General features: G+C 37.0%; 1 protein-coding gene and 1 pseudogene across 2 annotated transcripts in view; both read right to left on the bottom strand.

The window, feature by feature from the left end:
* Positions 1 to 10,738: 10,738 nt before the first annotated feature.
* LOC100138902 (glycerophosphodiester phosphodiesterase 1-like) lies at positions 10,739 to 13,496 on the bottom strand (annotated as a pseudogene).
* A 23-nt stretch (positions 13,497 to 13,519) lies between these two features.
* Positions 13,520 to 23,761, bottom strand: part of EFCAB7 (EF-hand calcium binding domain 7) — a 55,090-nt gene continuing 44,848 nt past the window's right edge. For both annotated transcript variants that reach the window (XM_005204507.5, NM_001192050.1), the window contains 3 exons: positions 17,893 to 18,102; positions 14,881 to 14,988; positions 13,520 to 13,787 (listed from right to left, as the gene is read on the bottom strand). In XM_005204507.5, the coding sequence (XP_005204564.1) occupies positions 13,713 to 13,787; positions 14,881 to 14,988; positions 17,893 to 18,102 (393 nt within the window). In that variant the 3' untranslated portion in view covers positions 13,520 to 13,712. The remainder of the gene's footprint in view (positions 13,788 to 14,880; positions 14,989 to 17,892; positions 18,103 to 23,761) is intronic.

Consider the following 23,761-nt stretch of genomic DNA (forward strand, 5'->3'; position numbering starts at 1 on the left):
AAGCCATCACAATGAGAAGCTCGCACAAGTAGCTGCTGCTCATCACAACTACAGAAAGCCCCCACACAGCACAAAAGACCCAGTGCAACCAAAAATAAATAAATAAATCTTGGAAAAAAAAAAAAAAGGTGAACAAGTCAGAATAGTCCCTGGTCCCAGAGAGCTTGCAATATGTTAGAGGAGACAAATACTAAATAACAAATCAGAATTAGGATAAATGCTACAAATACCTAGAGGTGATTTAAAATGTAAACGGGAGGATCTATCATTGGAGGGAGTCAGGGAAAGTATCCTGGAGAAGGTGATGTATAAGCTGAGGACTGGAAGGATGAGCAGTAGTTGGTCAGGTGAAAAAGGAGGAAAGAACATTTCATTCCATGAGAGGGAATGTTAAGGGGGCAGGTTTGAAGTAAGAAGGAAATTCTGTCATCAGAGATTTAAACTGTAACTGTGTTTACACAGTAAGTGTGTAAAGTGCAATCAGTGTAACTGTTCACACACTGTAAGTGTGTAAAGTGCAATCAGTGTAACTGTAACATAGAAACTGAGGGACAGAGGGCCTGATCATGTCTGGCCTTCTAGATGGTGTCAAACATTGGAATCTTTATCATAATAGCAACAAGCAATCAAAAGTTTTTTTTTTTAATTGGAGGGTAATTGCTTTACAATGTTATGTTGGTTTCTGCCATATAACAATGTGAATCAGCCACAAGTATACAAATATCCCCTCCCTTAATATACATAATATAAAAATCATTACTTTAACCATTTTTAAGCACATTCAGTAGCACTGAGTACTTTAATTGCACAACCATTACCACTATCTCCAGAACCTTTTCATCATCCCAAACTGAAACATTGTACCCATTAAATAATATCTCATTCCTCCCTCTCAACCCTTGGGAACCATCATTCTACTTTGTCTCTATGAATTTGGTTATTCCATTCTCATATAAGGGGGATCATACCATACTTCTTTTGTGTCTGGCTTATTTGACATAGCAAAATGCCTTCAAGTGTCATCCCTGTTGTAGCATGTCAAGAGTGTTTTAGGCAGAGAAATACTATGATCATAATAGCATTTTTAAGAGATCCCTCTGTCTGTTGTGTGGATGAGTAAAAGAATGTGGATGAAGTGAAACCAGATTGGCAAGTTGAAAACCGTAGTGGGTGGATTATACTAGATGGAAGTCAATGGAGATGTATAGGAGTGAATAGACTCAAGAGATTTTCAGAAAGTAGAGTCAACAGAACTTCCTAATAAACTATATGAATAGGGTATACACCTAGCGAAAAGGAGTAGTGTCTCCTGGCAATCTGGGACTGGAACCACTATAAAAAATGTGGGGTTGGAGGGTAGTATGGCATAGTCATGAATTCTGTTTTAGATATGCAGGGTCTGAGGTGCCTGTCATGCCTCCAAGAGGAGTAATAGAGTAAGGTTTTAGACATAGAGGTCTAGAGTTTAGAAATGAGACCTGGTCAAGGGATATGAATTTATATCCCATTAGCATATAGATAACATTTGAAAACATGAGATGAATGAGGTCACCTAGGGAGAGAATATGGGGCGGCGGGGCGGGGGGGGGAGAGTCCAACAGCAAGCTCTGAGATACTCCAACACTTAAAGGCCAAGAACTGCAGTGTGAAAAAGTCTTTTCTTAACTTTGAAAGAGAACTTTAGGAACATCAATCCAGCAGGAAGATTCAGACGTGTTTCTTCTGTATGCCATCCATACACCTGAATTCAGACCTATTAGGTTAATTCAAAGGCAAGGAAGGTTTACTCCTTTTTAAAAAAATATAATTTTATTTATTTTTGGCTGTGTTGAGTGCTTCAGTAGTTGCAGCACATGGGCTCAATAGTTGAGGCTCCCAGGCTCTGGAGCACAGGCTCAGTCGTTGTTGTGCACGGGCTTAGTTGCTCCGCAGCAACTAAGATCAGGGATCAAACCCATGTCTCCTGCACTGGCAGGTGGATTCTTTACCAATGAGCCACCAGGGAAGCCTGAAGATTTGCTTCTTAAGTTATTAACATGCCATTTAGAAACCTTCCTAAACCAAATTATCTTGAATTTTGTTAGGTTTGATCTAGGTCAAGGAACAAGCAGTTGGCGATTCTGTGAAAGAGTTGAATGATTTCTCTGTTTACATATACATGTGCATATAAATAGGTTGGTTAAATTGTTGCTAAATAAGTGTACAATACTTGGTCAAATTCCATTTCCAAATACAGTGTTCATTAAGGCAGCTTTACCTTCACCTTTCACAAATCATCGTTTGCATTCCAACTATAATGATTTAAAGAAATATGTTTGCTATAGGATAGCAATCTTTGATGACTTCAACAAATTGCAAATAGTATGCATATGGAATTTATAATGAAAAAGACATGTATAGAATTTATAGTGGAAACACTGGGTAGTGAAGTGGGTGATTAGTGGCACTAGCCATTTAAAATGTATATGACTTATACATAAACTGATTATCAAAATAAAAAATACTGAAAAGTAATCCATTAACAACACATAGACAAGGCCTTGGAGAAGGCAATGGCACCCCACTCCAGTACTCTTGCCTGGAAAATCCCATGGATGGAGGAGCCTGGTAGGCTGCAGGCCATGGGGTCGCTAAGAGTCGGACACAACTGAGCGACTTCACTTTGACTTTTCACTTTCATGCATTGGAGAAGGAAATGGAAACCCACTCCAGTGTTCTTGCCTGGAGAATCCCAGGGATAGGGGAGCCTGGTGGGCTGCCGTCTATGGGGTCGCACAGAGTCGGACACGACTGAAGCGACTTAGCAGCAGCAGCAGCAGACAAGGCCTTAGAAACTAGCACCTATATGGCATACAATAAAAAATATGTATCATACTGTTGTTTAAAAACAAAACACAACCCTTTGTGTACACTCAACTTCCTATCTGGTGGTGTCAAGTAATGGTGTAACACTATGTATTGAGGAATATTGGGCTGGTCTCCAGTTTAGGCCTAGAATGGTGACTCAAATCTCTCTCCTACCTAAGAGTTCTTCCTGGCCTGTAAAGCAGTCCCTCAACGATGACAAATCTGATGAAATAGGTACGTTGTAGATAATCTTCTACAAGAATTTTCAATTATTTGTAGCTGTCAGGTAACTATTAACAATTGATGATTCCACATCCCCAAGCAAATTAATACTGAATAACACAGCAAATATCATGTTTGTTCTTTTGTTAAACCTAAATCATAGATTCTTTATGGCCGTAGAATTAGTTCATTATGTTAAATTTTGATCTATTTATAATTTGCTAAAATAACTTGTTTCTACATGTGTCAGTAATAGAAAACCATTTAAAATTTACTCTATTTACACCTGTAAATTATTTAAGTGCTTAAAATTTATTTGAATAAAAGTTAAAGTCATCTGTAGTCAATGATTCTGAAATTGTTTTTGTTGTTGTTTACTCACTATATCATGTTTGACTCCCTTGCGACCCATAGACTGTAGCCCGCCAGGCTCCTCTGTCAGTGGGATTTCCCAGGCATGAATACTAGATTCAGTTGCTATTTCCAGGGCATCTTCCCAACCCAGGGATCAAACCCGCATCTCCTGCATTTCAGGTGGATTCTTTACCTCTGAGCCGCCAGGGAAGCCTAGGCAACAGCTTAGTGACACCAAATGCATGATCCATTAAAGGAAAAATGGATTAATTGAACTTCGTCAAACACTTGCTCTCCATATGACACAATTTGAATGAAAAGGCAAACTATGGACTAGGAGAAAATATTTGCAAATCACATATCTAACAAAAACTGTATCCAGAATTTATAACGGATCTCCAAAACTCAATGGTAAGAAAACAACTCAATTTAAAATAGGTAAAGACTTAGGAGATACTCATTAGAGAGGATTTACACAGATAGTAAAGAAGCATATGAAAAGTTGTTCAATATCATTGGCCATTAGGGAAATGCAAATTTAAACTACTGTGAAATAACACCACACATCTATTAGAATGACTGGTATAAAAAATACTGACAAACTAAGTGGTAATGAGGTTGCAGAACAACTGGAACTCTCATACAGACCTGGTAGAAATGCAAACTAGTAGAGCCAATCTGGAAAACACTTTGCCAGTTTCTTTAAAAAGTCAAACATACACTTAAACATATGATAAAGTAATCTAACCTCCAGGTATTTACCCTAGAGAAATGAAAACTTAATTCACGGAAGAACCTATACCTGAATGTTTACAGCAGCTCTGTTAATATTGCCGAAAACTGGAAATAACCTAGCAGATGAATGAGGAAACTATGGTACGCTTTTATGATGAAAAACTACTCACCAATAAAAGGAACAAACTACTGATACACCAACTTGGATAATTCTCAAAAGCATTATGCTGAATGAAAAAAATTCAGTCTCAGAAGGTTACCTAATACACGATCCCATATGACAGTCTCAAAAAGAGAAAACCATAGTGATGGAAAACAATCAGTGATTGCCAGGAACTGGGAGAAAAGAGCTGGGAGGAAAGGAGGATGTGACAATAAGGGATAGTACAAGGGAGTTTTTGGTGCTGAAACTACCCTGTATCCTGACTGTGGTGGTGGTTAAATGAAGCTATACATGTGCTAAATTAATAGACATGTATAACCTCACTCTTCCCCCAACAAAAGGTCAAATTTATTGTACAATAATTACTTTAATACAGAATTAAAACTTTATAGAAAAAAGTATGTGTTAAAATAGAAGTGTAAGAAGTATAATACTTTCTTCTTGATTGAGGAAAGATTTTAAGGGCTTCATGAAGAATGAAACATTTTTAAAAATGTATGTTAAAGGCCCAGTGGGTAATATTTGTTCACAATCTATCTTCTCTGATAGACTATCTAATGAGAGCAGGAACAAAGTCTAGCTTGTTCACTTCTGTATATGTAGTAAATAAAGCAATGCTCTATACATATTAGGCAATCAATAACTATATGACTATGGACTTACTGCCTATGATATTACTAGCAGAGATACAATACAGGAAATTCTAGGAAAAGTGAAAAGCATGAGAAAATGCCTGAAATTTCCTTCACCCTCCTCCCCCCACCCCCAACTTCTGAATCCCTCTTATCCTTTCAAGGTCGAAGTTCATTTCCCTAAATCTTCCAGCCACACTAATCTTTCTAACTTGTCCAAACTGTTTCTACGAAACATAATCTCATTTTAGTACAGCACTTCACAATAAAGTCTATGACTCATTTCCTTTAATAGTTATGAAAAGGTGCCTTTTCCCATTATTTAATTTTAAAAATATTATATTGCATGACTGAAAACAAATCAAAGCACTACTTGGCTTCAAACCACACTTCTTTCATTCCTTCAAGCCTCCAAGAGAATCTTATTGTCCTTCTCCCCTCAGATTGAGCATGTCTTCCCTTCCCTCTTCTGTTCCCATACCCTACCTCATCACTCAGTTCAGTCGCTCAGTTGTGTCCGACTCTTTGCGACCCCATGAATCACAGCACGCCAGGACTCCCTGTCCATCACCAACTCCCAGAGTTCACTCAGACTCACATCCATCGAGTCAGTGATGCCATCCAGCCATCTCATCCTCTGACATCCCCTTCTCCTCCTGCCCCCAATCCCTCCCAGCATCAAAGTCTTTTCCAATGAGTCAACTCTCCGCATGAGGTGGCCAAAGTACTGGAGTTTCAGCTTTAGCATCATTCCTTCCAAAGAAATCCCAGGGCTGATCTCCTTTAGAATGGACTGGTTGGATCTCCTTGCAGTCCAAGGGACTCTCAAGAGTCTTCTCCAACACCACAGTTCAAAAGCATCAATTCTTTGGCGCTCAGCCTTCTTCACAGTCCTTCTCCACAGTGACCTCATCACTAGTTTATGCTTAATGATCAGTGTATACTAATTTAAGATTTAATATTACTCTTAATAAGATAACATGCAATTCATTTCCTCAGCTCTTTCTTCTCCTGAAGACAGATATCATGTCTACTACTTCTGTATTGTAAATAATACGTGTGCTAGATACTTGCTAATTGTATTAATGAGTCCTTGTATACCGGTCACCAGTCTACTTGACTTCCAAAACTGTTACTGCTTTGCTAGGAAGAAAACAATTCTTTTTAAGAAGCTAAATCCAAACAATTTTTGCAACAGATGTTTATAAAAGACACAGAGATATGTACTTTTTAGTAATGCTGCATATTTATATCTGTAATTACCAAAAAGGTTACAATGCTGGTATTCTGTAACTGGCACTATTGTATTTCTATTGTATGCTGACACTAACCTCATACAGATAATTGAAATTAAGCTGGCCTTGAATTTAAGTTAAATTGTAAAATAAAGAATAAAGTTAAGAATATGTATAAAATATTGAATGTTTACCAATTGTTTCTAAAAGAAAATTTAAAATACTATTTTTAAATTTTGGGGAATGTAACCATACTTCTAACCAATTTATAATATGTTGGTCTTCTTTTTAACATCTATGTATACCTTTAGAAATGTATTATGTAATTTTTTTTCTCTCCATTTGTGAATCACACATTTTGGGACCACACGCTGCATACCAGTGTTCTAATCCATTCAAGTGAAATACTAATTTCATTATGTCTGGGGTGACTGTATAATTTGTTGTTCAAACTGGGTAACTTTGAACGATGAAAAGGAGGATATCAATAACTGTTATAATTATTCCTGCTGGGTGGTATAAACTAGGACTGTGGTAGGCGCAGTGGGAGGTAGGGTCATCTGAGTCATTTCACTCCCATCTGTAACCTCAATGCCTTCCATCCCCAATGAATAGAACTAAATTTTTAACTTGCCATCCAGGAACTTCGTATCAACCCTTTGTGTTTCTCTGATGGGTGTACTCACCGATCTCCTCACATCCTTTACTTAAACTTTTCTACCCTTGCACCTTTGCTTACATTATTCCCTCTCCTTAAACGTTGGAATGCAAGGAGATCCAACCAGTCCATTCTAAAGGAGATCAGCCCTGGGATTTCTTTGGAAGGAATGATGCTAAAGCTGAAACTCCAGTACTTTGGCTACCTCATGCGAAGAGTTGATTCATTGGAAAAGACCCTGATGCTGGGAGGGATTGGGGGCAGGAGGAAAAGGGGACGACAGAGGATGAGATGGCTGGATGGCATCACTGACTCAATGGACCTGAGTCTGAGTGAACTCCGGGAGTTGGTGATGGACAGGGAGGCCTGGCGTGCTGCGATTCATGGGGTCACAAAGAGTCGGACACGACTGAGCGACTGATCTGATCTGATACCATTTCACCAATCTAGTCCCTGTACAAATTTTAAAGTAGAATTTCTCTCTCCTATTTCCTGTAAAACTCCCCTACTTTAGTCTACTGGGATTACTTTCTCTTCTCTCTGAACTCCTAAGCACAGATTGATCACTTGACTTACACTTGTAAGCTTGCGTTGATAACATTTTAATTATCTGGTAACTCTCAGATGGATTTCAGATTCCCCAAAGACACCTTTCCTATCTTAAACTCCCTTTTGGTACTTCATTCTTTCTCTTACTCTTATTATCTAGATAAGAAACTCTGGAGGTGATGTCAAAGTGAAGGAAGGGATTCTAGAGGCCAAAGATTACAAGAAGTAATCTCCACTGAGGTGGGTCCTGGTACATGGGTGGACCTGAGGTGACTGGAGAGATAGACAATGTGGCAAACTGCATGGCTGCACCAATAGTTATTAAAAAGGGAGTTTGGGTGAACTGTCATATAAAAGTGGGTCATGCAGAAGAGAGTAAGTAGGCTGGGAACAAATCACGGGAAAATTTGGGAGGAACGTGGCTGTAGAATTCTAAATATTGTTTAGTCCTGGATATTTGCTATTTAAAATGTTCCACAGTCCAGAAGTACTTGTATCACCGAGAGCTTACTAGAAACACATATTCACAGGCTTTGTTCCACATCCGAGTCAGAATCTTTGTATTAATGAGATCACTACCCAATTCCTTTGGGACACACTGGCTTAGGAAATCTGTTTGTCTTTGATGTAGATTTTATGGTTAAGTTGGGTCCTGGCACAGGGGTGGATCTCCCTGAGTTGACTGTTCAAGGATGATCCTCCAGATATCCAGTAATAAGGGTGGGTTTGTTAAATGCTGAAATCATTTTAATTCCCCATTGGTTCCTGAGTACTTCAAATGATGGTGTAGGTCTTGTACAGGCTTTTACAAAGGTGGGGAGGGAGGAGATTTGAGCTCTATGTGTGTTAGAATGATATTTTTCAGATAATAAACTGTGACTTAATATGAGTTAGGTGGAGAAAAATGGAAATAATCTAATTATGGATGAACCAGAGTTTACAAGTGTGTTCACGTCATTAGGATCTGTAAGATTTTGACCTCAAGTATATTCTTACTAGTTTTAAGTGCTTCAGGACAGGAAAACAGTTGGCCATCCAGTTTTACTAAACACTTCCTTATGTACAAATATAAGATGCACTACTTGAAGGAGCTAGAATGGCACTGTGGGAAGAATTTAGGATTCTCTATATAAACTCTCAAAGATGAAGGGCTTGGCCTGTATCAAAAATTAAATAAATTTTTGTTGAGAGTACTTCTCATACTTTCTTTGTAAGCTTTTGTAAGCTTTGTAAGCTTTCTTTGTGTATAAATAGAGAATGTATTTAATCAGAGTTGGAGCTACATATAGCCACTTACCCACTTTTTTCCCTTTGTAGAATAGAAAACTTTGCTATCCAAATCTTTAAGTAAATTTGGTTATGTTTTTCTTGTTGCTTTCATTATTAAATTAGAAATGACACTTAACTAGTTAAAATTTACTTAACAAGAAAAAAAAATGAAGTCACAGGTTGAAAAAGACTAATGATGAATTTCTGATAAAACATTAGTTGTATTGAACTATAGGAAAAAAGCAACATATAGAACATAACAAAATTCAGTGTATGGTGTTAAACACATTGTTTTCACTACAGATATAACAAACGCAGAAACATGGAAACCTTTCAACATTATTAATTTTACTCTTAAATCTGTTCCCTCCCATGAGTTGATCTAACTAGTCTTCAGCAGACTTTCTTTTTTCCAGTGATCCCTATACAATTTGTCATAAGATTTTTTTAATGAAAAAAAAGAGTAACTTTTTTTAAAGTACAAATCAACAGGGTCAAATATCACAAATATATGCAGCTTGTGAATTATTCATAAGAATTGAGAATGTCTATTCTTCTTCTTCTTCCTTAGATAACAATTAACCATAGTTAATATGTATACACTTCAATTAAAACCCTTTACCCTTTAGATTTTCAGCAACCATTCCTAGTTCCTGGCCCCTAAATTGTGTCTCTGCATGAATTTCATCTACCTTCCCTAAATCAATTCCATTATTTGCCTCTTTTTTATTCAAATCCTTATTTAGTTCTTATTTTTTCCAGAAAGTAAACTAGCCTGAGTAGCAAAAATAAGCTTTATAATCCCATGTAAAGCTAGCAGGGCTATCTCTTTATGTCTTTATACTGTAACTTCATGAAGAAGTGAAAGAGCTGAAGATTTAGTATCCAGTTTACAAACCAGAAATAATCTTTTATCCGTTCCCTAAAAAGAATGGGTGTATATATATATATATATATATGATACAATTGATTTCCCCAAAGCCATCTTAGAAGTCATAAAGGATTTAACCCATTGCTGAGAAATACCAGTCAGCTTCTGTCTCTGTATCTCTCTCTCTCTCTGGCATATGTGTATACTAATGAATAAGGAAATAATATGCTCACCCTCTGGTGGTCAAAACCAGAAATACATTCCCACTTTCCTGGATTATATCCAAAATATGATCAGTGTGGTGGATTAAGTTTCTGCTTCATATTTAACCTACACCAAAAATAGATCTTAAAAAAGGTCACTGGCTTAAAAAAATAGGTCACTACAAATGTAATGGAAAAATCAATAAATTATTAAATATAGTAATTTAAGAATTACTTATGGCAGCATTTGATATTTAACACTTATTTGGTTATAAAATATTGGAACTGTAGAATTTTGGAGCAGGAAGGAATTACAGTGAGTTAAGAGAGGATGTGGAATTTGGGAGAAGGTACAGAAGTATGGTTGGAAAGAAGCTTGAAAAGGAATGGTCAGAGGTTGGAAGAAAATCTGGAAAGCATGGTGTCAGAGAGATCAACAATGTCTTAACACTGGAAAGAAGACTTAAAAATATCCACTGGATTTAATAAGGAAGTTACTGATGTCCTTGGTGGAACAATCACTAGTAGAATTAACTGGAAAGAATGGGAGTCAAGAAAGTGAATATAGACAATTCTTTCAAGTCATTTCCGTGTGAAGGGGAGGACAGAACAATGATAGAGATAGATGGGGAATGAGAGCTTTCTTAAAGATGAAAAGTCAAGAACATGTATAAATAATAATGGGAAAGAAAGCCAATTTTGAGGAAGTGTTTACTGTAGATAAAATTCATCATGGAGACCTTTAATGTAGATACTATGGAGATAGCCAGGGATGGGACTGAGAGCAAAGGAGAGACTTGGGGAACTTAGATGGTCTTTTTTGTAAGTTGAATCCTTGTGATTTTAAAATTAAACAACATGCAAAGTTACCTCTAAAAATAATAGTCAATGTGTACAGAACTACCCTCAAAAAAGGAAGCACCTTTAAAGAAAACATTTTTACATGTTAATCAACAATATTTTGGTTGAATAAAGAATCACTATCAACCTGTGAGTCTGGTATTTCAGGACTTGAATTAAACTTTTCTGGATATTTTAGTACCACAGTACTCAAGTAATCCTTTAAAAAAATCATTTATTTCCAAAAATGGAAAAGTTACATTCATTAACTAGCTGATACCCTTGGATTTTCATTCACTTGGAAGAAAGATTAACTTGAAACAAAAAACCTTTCAACTGAATAACTGAAGATGGAACCATGATAGCTGGATTTTTTTCCCCCTCTAATAAGAGTGAAAGGCTTGGTATGTCTAAGTGGTAACAGTGGTGGAAGATAATGTTTAAGTGCTCACTATTCTTTCCTGGGCCTCCATCTTCCAATGTTACCTATCATCCTGTTATAAAAAGTCTTTTTAAAACTGGGAGTAAAGATAGCAACTTTATCACATACTTTCGGTAGCACAGCCAATTTATTTCCTGCAACTCAATACTTTGTGAAACAGAATATAGGGCCACATTTATTTGACTTATAAGGCATTTGGCAATTAATAAAATGTTTTTTGAATTGTATTCCTTATTTTTTTGGCCATGCCCTGTGGCCTGCAGGATCTTAGTTCCTCCAACAAGGGATTGAACACATGCTCCTTGCAGGGGAAGCATGGAGTCTTAAACCCTAGCCTGCCAGGGAAGTCCTGCATTACTTTTTAAGATATCACTCGAAGAACTCAAACTGCTAGGTAATGACAACCCATTTTACAGACATCCAATGAAGGGCCAAAAATCCAAGTGACATTTAAACTACGTGCTAGCATGTGCTGGGTAAAAATAATACACTGGTATTCATATTTCAAAAGTTGACATTTACTAGCCAAGTATTCTGTTACTGATATGGCTACACAGTTTTTAATTGCTTAATATAGTTTTTCATGCACTATACTACTTCATTAAACGCTCTTCAGATTTAATGCCTATTATTTCAAAATAATTTCATTAAAAATAATTACAAGTAAATCCATTAAAAAATTTACCAACAGAACAAAATATTCCCACTGTTGTGATTAGATTTTGACTTCTTTAATACCAAAGGAATTTCTTCAAATTTTGCTTTAATTATATTTTCATTGGAAAACTACAGTATATAATGGCTATTTCTGCATTCACATTTTTTCCTTTTAGTGATTTTTAGTGTGGTCACAAGTTTGACAGCCACAATACACTGATAACATAGCTGAATACAATATTTGAAATAAGTAAGTTACAAAAGTGTGGCAAGTTTTAAAATGTCAGCTCTGAGTGATGGTGCATTTCTCATGTATTTGCATCTGTACCCCAATCAAAACTCAGTGTGTTTATCCTCACTGAGTGAAGATGTATGCCTCACCTAGGTCAGGGTAGGAGCTACTGTGCCTTTCTGCAGACCCGGATTTTCGAGAGCAAGGGTTGAACTCAGGCATTCCATGCAACATGTTGGCAACACAGGGTTTTGCTTTGGTTCGGGTAAAAATGCAATTACTGACAATCACTTATGTGAGCCACCTTATCTCCCAGGGCGTGGGCTAGCACAAGGGCTATTTTAATATCCCTGCATGACATCAGTAGGCAGTTCCTGTACACGTTTCCTTGGACAGGGGGTTGTGGGGTGCCTAGAAATGATGTGCAGTCTTTCAACACACTGTCAGGGTCAGAGATGGAACCAAGATGAAACTCATGGTAAATTTTTTCATCAAAGGTATTAACAGTCCAAGCAACAACCTGCATGCCTTTAAGTTGACCACTTCTTCAAGTAGTCTGGGGATACAAAATTCTTTTGCAGGAGGAAACCTGAAATTCCACACAGATACCGTAAAGGTATTACATTTGCTTTAGGCAAATGAAATGTCCATTACCACAAACATGCATTGTGTCCACAGAGTATCACAGTCCAATCTGCATGTCTAAGGTTCCAAGGTTTGTAAATTAATGGCCATTACTACACTATGATCTGTTTGTTTCATCTTACAGATAACTTCTGGCAAGAAAAAGCAAATGATACTATTATTGTTAGTTGAAGAAATTCCATACACATTTTCTTTAGTACATCAGTAGCAGTATTTGCATGGCTTTTGACATCAAGAAAGACTGTGAGATTATGGCTCAGGCACTCTGCCCCAGCTTTCCTGAGGGTAGAGGTCTTCTCATTAGGGAAATTATTTCTGGATCTGTAATCTCCTGCAGGGTTACACTTTCTAATTTGTTCAAAGGTCAAATTACATTGACCAGTCCCATCAGTCCTATCTGCTTGTGCTCTTGTACATTAAGCCAGTGATCTCATTAGAAGTAAACATAACATCCAACTGTTCTCAGACTCACTGGGACTGCCGCAACCAACAGCAGAAACTTGGTCCTGGGGCTTTAGCACTGGCAGAGCCCTGTGGGAGGGCACATGCTCAAGGCTGTGAAGAGGTGCAGCAGGAGCTAGAGGCTGCTGGTGAAGAAGCAAGTGGTGAAGGGGCTGCGGGTCACCAGCCAATCAGAGGCAGCAGGAAGGAAAGGGGGCCCTGGAGCTCCCCTGGTCCTCTCACAGTCACATGCCTCTAACTATACGGTGAGGATGGGAGTCCTGGATCCACTGTGCTCCTTGGACAGGCCGGAGTACAGGGATAAAGCACAAGGCACTGGCTACAACTGGGGCATTTATATTCTATTTCAGGATTTTTTTTGATGAATACATCAAGAATGTATAGGATTTTATAGAATTCATTGAGTGTTACTTTTTAAAAGCTTACCTGTAATTTAATTTCAAATTATTAGTCACAAATGAAATATGCCAAGTATCCCATTACATTAATAAGAAGGCCACACATTAAAAATTATTTCTATTTTAATAATACAGTATATAATAAGGACATGAAATCCAAATGCATACAAATTAAATAGATTATTATGTACATCAGTTAAATTGATTACCTGTAGTGATCAACAAATAACAAACCAAACTTGAAATAATTCTTCTTAGTTTGACAGTCTCAAGCACAGTAATTTCTTAAAAATAGTGTTTAAGATATAAGGGAATACACACAATAATATATCCATTCTTGTCGTTCATTCAGAGGCATTACATGTTGACAGACCTGCACATAAAAACAGAAAGCCTTGACTTTCCTTTTACATACTATAATTTTGGGCTAATTTTTCAATAGGACATTTCTAGAACCTATATAAAAAATATCTCTGTGCAGATAAAATTCTTTAATATTTGTACTTAGCAAGGACCTGCAATCTACAATCTGATTTCCAACAGACTAATCCAGCCTAATTGTACTGTAATACAGTAGCTGATGGTTGGTATTTGTGAAGGTGGGTAAAGAGGGATGGCAGAAAGGGAAGTAAGTATTATTTCCTCTCTAAGCCTAGAGCATTTTTAAAAATCCTCACTGGAATAACAGCAAAAATAAATTCTCTTTATCCTGTTCTAGAATGTTTTAGGATTTCATAGACAGTACAGAGAGGAAAAGGGTAAGAACAGAAAGCTTCTTCCTTTTCCTCTTCACTAGACAGCGTTCTTGCCTGGAGAATCCCAGGGACGGGGGAGCCTGCTGGGCTGCCGTCTCTGGGGTCGCACAGAGTCGGACACGACTGAAGCGACTTAACAGCAGCAGCGGCAGCAGCAGCAGACTAGTTTCAGGGTTTACTGATCTCTCCCTGCCTTTGAACTCCTTGCTAAATCAGACGCCTAGAGTTCTGCTAACACAGAACTTCAGCTACTCAGCTCCTGACTTAGTTGGCTATCTAACACTCAGAGGCATTTTCTCTTTTAGGTTACCTTAGAAAATCAATAATGGAGACAAAAATATTCTGAATTATCAAAAGTCCAATTACTATTAATATTACTTTGTAGTTCTATATAATATTCAATACTGTTTTTCACATGTATCACTTTATCTTTACATTAACTTTGTGAAGTACCTAAAACTGGTGATATCACATTAATTTTACACTTATAGAGACTGCAGCAGAGAGGTTAAATGAATGCCCCATAATCACTGAACCAAATAGTGAGAACTGGATTAGAACCAGTTTCCTACCTTCTTGTACAGGATGGTACTAATACAAATATAACACAATTTTCTACTTTACTTCATACCTACAAATTTATTCATAGCATTAACTGCAATTTTTTCAAACTGATAAAACAAAAGCCTTTAATTAAAAGCAAAGCATTACCATTGTAGAGTTTGGTGCCACTTCTACTGCAAATATGCCGAGGCCTCTGTTGTTTACACAGTTTTCACTCAGCTCATTGTTGACGTGAATAATCACTTTATCGTCTGACTATAAAAAAAGATGTCATAAGTTGCTAGTCCTTTCTTTACTGAATATATACAAACAAAGTGATCATTACAAAACACTTTGCAAGTCTTGGGATAAGAGATTTTCACAGGGTTCTATAGAAACATAGAAACAAGACAGAATATCATGGAAGAAGTTATATTTGAGATGACAGACCATTGATAATAGACAGCCTCTAGGTTGGAGAGAAAACAGAATGAAGCTGATAAATGAGAGAAATGTACAAATTAAAGTAGTACCCTGTTAAAGAACCTGCAGTCACTCCCTGATGACTACACAGGGGCAATGCAAGATTATAGACTACTTAGATTCATCTCTCAGCTCTTCTATTACTTAGCTGTGTGACCTTTTGCAAGTTATTTAACATCCCTGTGCTTCAGTTTCCTTGTGTATAAAATGTGGATAGTACTTACCTCACTGGGTTGTGAGAAGCAAATGCGTTAAAGTGCTTGGCACATGTTAAGCTCTAAAATGTTATTACCTCATTTTGGTGGAAAAATTTAATTTTCCTTGAGGAAAAAGAAGGAGATGGAGGGTTGAGAACTGAAGGTAACAGAAGTGCAGAGGAACTGAGGTAAGGTAGTGGCTCTCTTCCACCCTTTTAATCCTAATAAAACAGAGAGGGCATGTGCGCACGCGCGCACACACACACACACACACACACACACACACACACACATATCCACATAATCAAAAACAAACAAAAAACACAGAGGGCAGAAACAGAAACATGCAGGATCTTAGGAATCGCTTTCCAAAGTGTTATGATCCATTTGAAGATAGCAATCTACTGGATGGGAATCTATCTTATTTCCTCAAGTCTAGACTCCTCTATCTTGTTTTTAATATAACATACATAATCTGGATCCATTCAGCCTGTATTATTTACCTTTCAAATGCTTCTCCAAATAAAGCTCTCTGCTTCTGCAAAGGAGATATTCCCATTCTTTCATTTATAGTTCACATTAAGGCTTACTCATATTTCTCCTTCAGAGAAGGCAATGGCACCCCACTCCAGTATTCTTGCCTGGAGGCTCTTGCCTGGAGAATCCCAGGGACAGAGGAGCCTGGTGGGTTGCAGTCCACGGGGGTCACTAAGAGTCGGGCACGACTGAGTGACTTCACTTTCACTTTTCACTTTCATGCACTGGAGAAGGAAATGGCAACCCACTCCAGTGTTCTTGCCTGGAGAATCCCAGAGACGGGGGAGCCTGGTGGGCTGCCATCTGTGGTCACACAGAGTCGGACACGACTGGAGCGACTTAGCCGCAGCAGCAGCATATTTCTCCTTACACTGTTTCCTCTGCTTCTAAGGGCCGGCCCTCTGCCTATCTAAATCCTAGTTACCCTTCAAATCCTATACCACATGCTCAAATTACACATCACAATTCCGTTCCTCCCTAATCACAAATCCTTCCCCAACTTCTACAGTCCCAACTAACATCAACTACAAGAGATACAGTTACAGTATAATTCCTATTGCACATACAAACTACTATATAACTATTCTTTGATCTCTTTTGAGAGTATTAATTTTGCCTTTACAAATAGCCCCTAAACTCCTTGAAAGCAGTCTCATGGTACACGTTCTAGTGGCCTGTCTTATGACTAGGAGAGTTAGTTACATAATATATACTCACAATACTCGGCCAAATTTTAAGCACTTAAAGAAATTTATGACAGGCATAAAAATAATGTAAATCTCATCCAGGAACAAAGACAAATAAACCAACAGTTCTAAAAGCCTAGCTGTCTTGAGTAAGATTTATGAAAATATATAGTTTTTAGAAAACTAGGTGTCTCTGACTTAAAGAATTTATGTGAGCATCCTCTTGACATGCAATATCAATAGTATTCATAGCACAGAAGATGGACAAAGCTAGAAATAACTGGCTTGATAAAAACAGATCCTAGACAGTAGAATATGTTTAATTAGATAACATGATGATAATCTGTAGGATTTTTGATACTGCAAAGTCTGGGTTAAAAAGCTGGGCTAATAAAAAGGAATGCATTTGAGTCAGTTCTAGGAAGGTGGTGAACCTAGAACCTCTTATACAGAGTGAAGTTAGAAAAAGAAAAACAAGTGTCGTATATTAGCGCATATATATGGACTCTAGGAAAATGGTACTGATGAACCTAGTAGAGAGAGGACTTGTGGACACAGCGGGAGAAGGTGAGGGTGGGGCGAACTGAGAAGGTAGCACTGACATATACACACTATCATGTGTAAAATACTTAGTGAGAACTTGCTACAAGGCACAGGGAGCCCAGCCTAGCACTCTGTGATGACCCAGAGGAGTCAGATGGGGGAGGGGAGGGAGGCTCAGGAGGGAAGGGGGATATATATATATATATATGTGTGTGTGTGTGTGTGTGTGTGTATATATGTATAATTATGACTGATTTGCTTTGTTGTATGGCAGAAACCAACATAACATTGTAAAGCAATTTTCCACCAATTAAAAAATAAAAGAAAAAAAAGTTGGGCTAAATTCTTTACTTTGTTTACATTTCTTTAAAACATGATGTGTGCTGTTTAAAATAGCTATGTATGTGTGAAGACATTTAGTAACAAACCAAATACTTTGCACCCAGATTATGCTCTATCTTCACAGATCTCCAAATATTTAATTTTCATATTTTAAGAGAAAACTATCTCAAAAAGAAACACAAAAATGAGCATATCAGAAATAAATATACTTTAAAAATATATAAAAATTATCATGCCCAGTTTGAGTTAGAAACCTGATTAGAAAAAGAAACTGATTATTATAGATATTATTAATGTAATGGGGTTATTTAATTGCTATGTAAGGATAGGGTAAGAAAGAAGATGGAATGTATTAACCGTTGCAGTTATGAGAACCACCTCATAACTGATACCTTGTTTTCAATAACTGCTGTTATCCAGGTGTCACGCTTGTAAGTATATATAATTATATTTTCATAGCCATCCATCACTTTGGCATTGCCTTTGTTAAGAACAGATTTACAAATGGCCTTCTCAAGTTGTCCACTGCATGCCTCCATATGGACAGCTTTAATTCTTGGCTTGCATTTGTCTGCATAGATATCAATGACAAATGGGCATGCCTGAAATGAAAAAAAGCACACTCTGTTTTAGTCTTTTGACATAATTTAAATTATTTATTATTAGTATGTTTATCTTATGATTTGGACTTCCCTGGTGGCTCAGATGGTAAAAATCTGCCTGCGGTGCGGGAGACTGGGGTTCGATCTCTGGGTCAGGAAGATCCCTTGGAGAAGAGAATGGCAACCCACTCCAGTATTTCTGCCTGGAGAATTCCATGGACAGAGGAGTCTGGTGGGATACAGTTCATGAAGTCACAAAGAGTCAGATATGACTGAGTGACTAACACAAACAACAAAATCATACGATTTAAGAAGACACTATACTTTCTAGCTTATTCCTCTGATACACATTTAAGAATTAATTAAGTTTAAGTACAATGAGTTGAGTAATAAAAAAGCACAAAATCATGGTTTTTTGGTTGCATATTAACTGATAATGTCCATAGAAAAGGAAAAAAACCTCTTTTACCCAGACCCCTCAATTTGCTCTAAAGCTAACTCATGTCATGTTAGTTACTTAATTTCCTTTCTTAACTTTAAGGTTACAGAAAGAATTCATCTGTAACCTTAAAGAAATTATGGTTATAATTGAAACAGTAGGTGAATATAGAACACCAGAAATAGCAAAATGTAGAAAAATTCTCACAGTTTAAAGTTAGTGTAAAAGTAACTATGAAAATCTAAGATCTAAAGAGATTTTCTGCATTTAGAAATAGATTTTTCTAATTTCTACTCTTTAGTTTTTACCATAGCCTACAAGATGTGCACAAGGTAACCTCTGACTCTCTATACAGCCCAATCTCCTGCTTTAATGTGCTCTAGTTACTCTGATCTTTCAGACCCTAGAAAAAATAAAACACTTTCCAGTGTTGGATTTCATAGGTAGTGTTCTCTCAGCTTGGAAGAGTCACATCTTTTCAGTGTGTACCTCATCCTCCTCCTTCAAGATTAAGCTTACGTGTCACTTCTGCAGAGAGAGCTGCTCTGGTCCCCCAGTCTCCTTCACTACCCGACTCTTCTCTATTTTGACCACTGGTTTGTTTCCTTCAAAACACTTTTAAATGATTTTTATTAGTTCTGCATTTAATTAGCCATCCTTCTTCATGGAATATCTAAGAGGGTAGAATCTTTGACTTATTCATAACTGTAACCTAAGTGCCTCTTTATTGTAAGCTTACTGTATATAGGCATTACAATGTAATTTTTGAGGAAATGAATGAATTCATACACATTGATGATCAACTTTTTATTTGGGGGACAAAAGATAAAAGTCTGAAGTTAGTAGAACAATATAGATTTTTATCTTTTAAACAAGTTTTAAAATAGTTATTGACTCCAACCTTTGGCAAGAATAAAGTTACCTTTTATAAAAGATGGCAGACTAAAAAAATCTTGGACTAGAAGATCTGAGTTTGTAACTGAGTTTTGCCATTTACTAGCTACATAATCTAGGGAAGTCACTTAACTTCTTTGAGGCTTGATTTCTTCACAGAGAAAGTGGGGATAAACATTGTATTTTCTGCCAAGAGTTGCTGGAGATATCTGATAGGTAATATGTATCAAAAAGGGAAAAAGAGAAAGCTAAGTTGCTTCCGTCGTTTCCAACTCTTTGCAACCCTATGGACTGTAGCCCAACAGGCTTCTCAGTCCATGGGATTCTCCAGGCAGGAATATTGGAGTAGGTTGCCATTTCCTCCTCCAGGGGTCTCCTCGACCCAGGAATTGAACCTGTGTCTCCTGCATTTCAGGCAGATTCTTTACTGCTAAGCTACTTGGGAAGCTCAATATGTATCAAAATATTTCACAATATAGAATTCTAAAAAAATTATAATGACTGTTGTTGGTTTAAAAAGCTGGCTTAAAACTCAACATTCAAAAACCTAAGATCACGGCATCTGGTCTCATGACTTCATGGCAAATAGATGGGGAAATAATGGATACAGTGAGAGACTATTTTTTGGGCTCCAAAATCACTGCAGCCATGAAATTAAAAGACACTTGCTCCTTGGAAGAAAAGCTATGACCAACCTAGACAACATATTAAAAAGCAGAGACATTACTTTGCCAACAAAGGTCCATCTAGTCAAAGCTGTGGTTTTTTCTAGTAGTCATGTATAGATGTGAGAGCTGGACCATAAAGAAAGCTGAGGGCCAAAGAATTGATACTTTTGAACTGTGGTGTTGGATAAGACTCTTAAGAGTCCCTTGGACTGCAAGGAGATTCAACCAGTCGATCCTAAAGGAAAGTCCTGAATATTTATTGGAAGGACTGATGCTGAAGCTGAAACTCCAATACTTTGGCTACCTGATGCGAAGAGCTGACTCATTTGAAGGGACCCTGATGCTGGGAAAGACTGAAGGCAGGAGAAGAAGAGGATGACAGAGAATGAGATGGTTGGATGGCATCACCGATTCGATGGACATGAGTCTGAGCAAGCTCCGGGAGTTGGTGATGGACAGGGAAGCCCGGCGTGCTGCAGCCCATGGGGTCGCGGAGAGTTGGACACGACTGAGTGACTGAACTGATTGATGACTGTTGCATTTTAAAGTACTGAATTTTCAATACTGAATAGATTCTGGCATTATTTTAACCATTTTCCAAGTCTTAGTTATCTGTTTTACTTGATCAAACAGTATCAATATTAAGTTTACCTGTTACTGAACATAAACATCTTAAAAGGTCTTTGTTAAAGACGCATTCCCTGAAATTTTTAAATAAAATCTTATCTACATAAAAAAGGTGCCCTTTGTATCCTTTTTTTTTTCTCCTGTTCATGGGTTTAACCTTCTATTTACTCATTTTTTTTTTACCATATTAAGTTAAATAGGAAGCATACAACAAGGAAGAAAACTATTCATTATGAATTGTTAATTGTAAAAATATTAACAATATATAAAAAGGAAGATCAGGAAGATAGGAATAAGAAAACCTAGATTAGGACATGCTACTTAAGTTTTGCACAAAATGTGGCTCTTAGCTACATGTTAGCAAAGATAAAAGTGACACAGAAAATATTACACAGCTCTCAAAATCTAAAGAAAATGAAGTAAAATTTTCCCAGTTCTGAATTCTAAAAAGATTTTATTCATGAAATTCTTTTTTTAAAAAAGAAGCAAAAAAAGGGAAAACAAAAAACAAAAAAACAGACATATATTTGTTCATCAACATTCAATAAAAAAGCAAATTATTGTTATGGTGATATAAAAGCAATGTACTTGCAGGGGGAACAATAAAGAAGTTGTGCTGTTCACATGGAATTCTGCTCAGTGTTATGTGGCAGCCTGGATGGGAGGGGAGTTTGGAGGAGAACAGATACATATATGTGTGTGGCTGAGTCCCTTTGCTGTCCACCTGAAACCATCACAACATTGTTCATCAGCTCTACGTCAATACAAAATAAAAAGTTGGAAAAAAACAACAAAAAAGAAGTTATACTGCACTTTGAAAGAGGTTCTGCCTTTATCAATTGATAGAGGGAATGGATAATCTATAATTTTAAAACTAAATTAGGGGATTTAATTAAAAAAATAAGGTAGGAAAAGGTGACACAAACTGAGAGTGAGTTGCTTCAGTCATGTCTGACTCTTTGCGACCCTATGTATGGATTGTTGCCCGCCAGGCTCTTCTGTCCACAGGATTCTCCAAGCAAGAATACTGGAGTGGGTTGTCATGCCCTCCTCCAGGGGAATGTGCCCGACTCAGGGATCGAACCTGTGTCTCCTGCTGCTTCTGCTTTGCAGGCAGATTCTTTACTACTGAGTCACCAGAGAAGCTGGTATAGTAACCTAAAGAATGCTTAACATAAAATAAATTTTGGTTTACTAAAATGATTCAATTAATGAGATTTAACAAACAATCCTAAGCTGTTTCCTAAATCCTAACTTATAACTGATACTTTGGTTAGTCTTTGTGACATAATACCTACTAATTTAATAGGTGGGGTCAAAATGTAGCTCATCTAGAGATTAGATTACTTACATAATATATAATTCAGGAAACTGCCAAAGAAATAGCTATGGTTCCAGAAACCTTATGGGCAAAATCCTCTACAGACATATTCAAACCAATTAGAACACAGCTCATAAGATTATAAATGGATTCTTCCTAGATTATCATAAAGCTTTCTTTTTTTGTTTTTACAAATATGAAAATGTTAGGTCATGCTCTAGGTATATTAACTCAATAACATAGCACATATCAAAGAATCAATGCCCATCAAAGGCAATACCTTAATTGAATAGCCTCATTGTCTCAGAGTACTTCCAGATATCAGTCAAAACTAAATTAGTCAAAATACCTTTAGGTTTTGTATTAATCCTTTAAATAAAATGTTACATGTGTATATCCCCATCATTAATGGAAACATTCAACATTTTTATACCAATTAATTAATTATGAATTATCAGTCTCACTGAATTACCATTTGCTGGTATAATATTTTCAATGCAACAACTCTATAACCCTTATTGAATAAGGAGAATTTCCTCATTATGATTCTATAAATCAGGAAGTATCCATACTCAGAACAAAATTTTTGGACACTTCAATACCAAATCCTGACATAGTATTGTTTGTTGATGGGGTTATATTAAAAAATAAAAAGGATAATATAGGCTTGACATACAATAAGTAGCCTAGTTTCCTTGTAAAAATCTACTTCCTTACAATGAAATAGTTTAGCTCAAATGATTAAATTATGGCTCTCTCTAAGGCATATCAAATTACTAGGAGAGTAAAATATATATAAAATAACATCTAGTATGCTCTTAGACTAACTGACCCGTCTTAGGACTGCTTTTGTTGCATCCTATAGATTTTGCTGCATTCTATAAAGAAAGCTAAGCACTGAAGAATTGATGTTTTTGAATTGTGGTATTGGAGAACACTCTTGAGAGTCCCTTGGACTGCAAGGAGATCAAACCAGTCCATCCTAAAGGAAATCAGTCCTGAGTATTCATTGGAAGGATTCATGTTGAAGCTGAAACTCAATAATTCTTTGGCCACCTGATGCAAAGAACTGACTCATTTGAAGGGACCTTGATGCTGGGAAAGACTGAAGGCAGGAGAAGGGGACGGCAGAGGATGAGATGGTTGGATGGCATCACCAACTCAATGGACATGAGTTTGAGCAAGCTCTGGGAGTTGGTGATGGACAGGGAAGCCTGATGTGCTGCAGTCCATGAGGTCACAAAGTGGGACATGACTGAGCGACTGAACTGAACAGAGTTTGTGTGGCTGTCATTTGTCTCAAGGTACTTTTAAAATTTCCTCTTTGATTTCATTATTGACCCACTTTGTAGTGTGTTGTTTAATCTCCATGTAATCATTTTTTCTCATTTCTCTTTCTGTGGTTGACTTCCAGTTTCATGGTATTGTGGGTCAGAATAGATGCTTGAAATAATTTCTGTCCTCTTAAATTTGTGAGGCTTGTTTTGTATCCCTGCATGTGGTCGAGCCTAAAGAATATTCAATGTGCATTTGAAAAGAATGTGCTTTTTTTTTTTTTTTTATGCAAGGTCATGAAAATAGCAATTAAGTCTAACTGATCTTTTATGTCATTTAGGATCTCTGTTGTCTTACTGAAGTTCTGTCTGGAATATCTGTCCATTGATGTCAGTGGGGTGTTAAAGTCTCCTACAATTATTGTATTCTCAATTC

Source organism: Bos taurus, chromosome 3 (genome assembly GCF_002263795.3).
Source record: "Bos taurus isolate L1 Dominette 01449 registration number 42190680 breed Hereford chromosome 3, ARS-UCD2.0, whole genome shotgun sequence".
NCBI classification, from domain to species: domain Eukaryota; kingdom Metazoa; phylum Chordata; class Mammalia; order Artiodactyla; family Bovidae; genus Bos; species Bos taurus.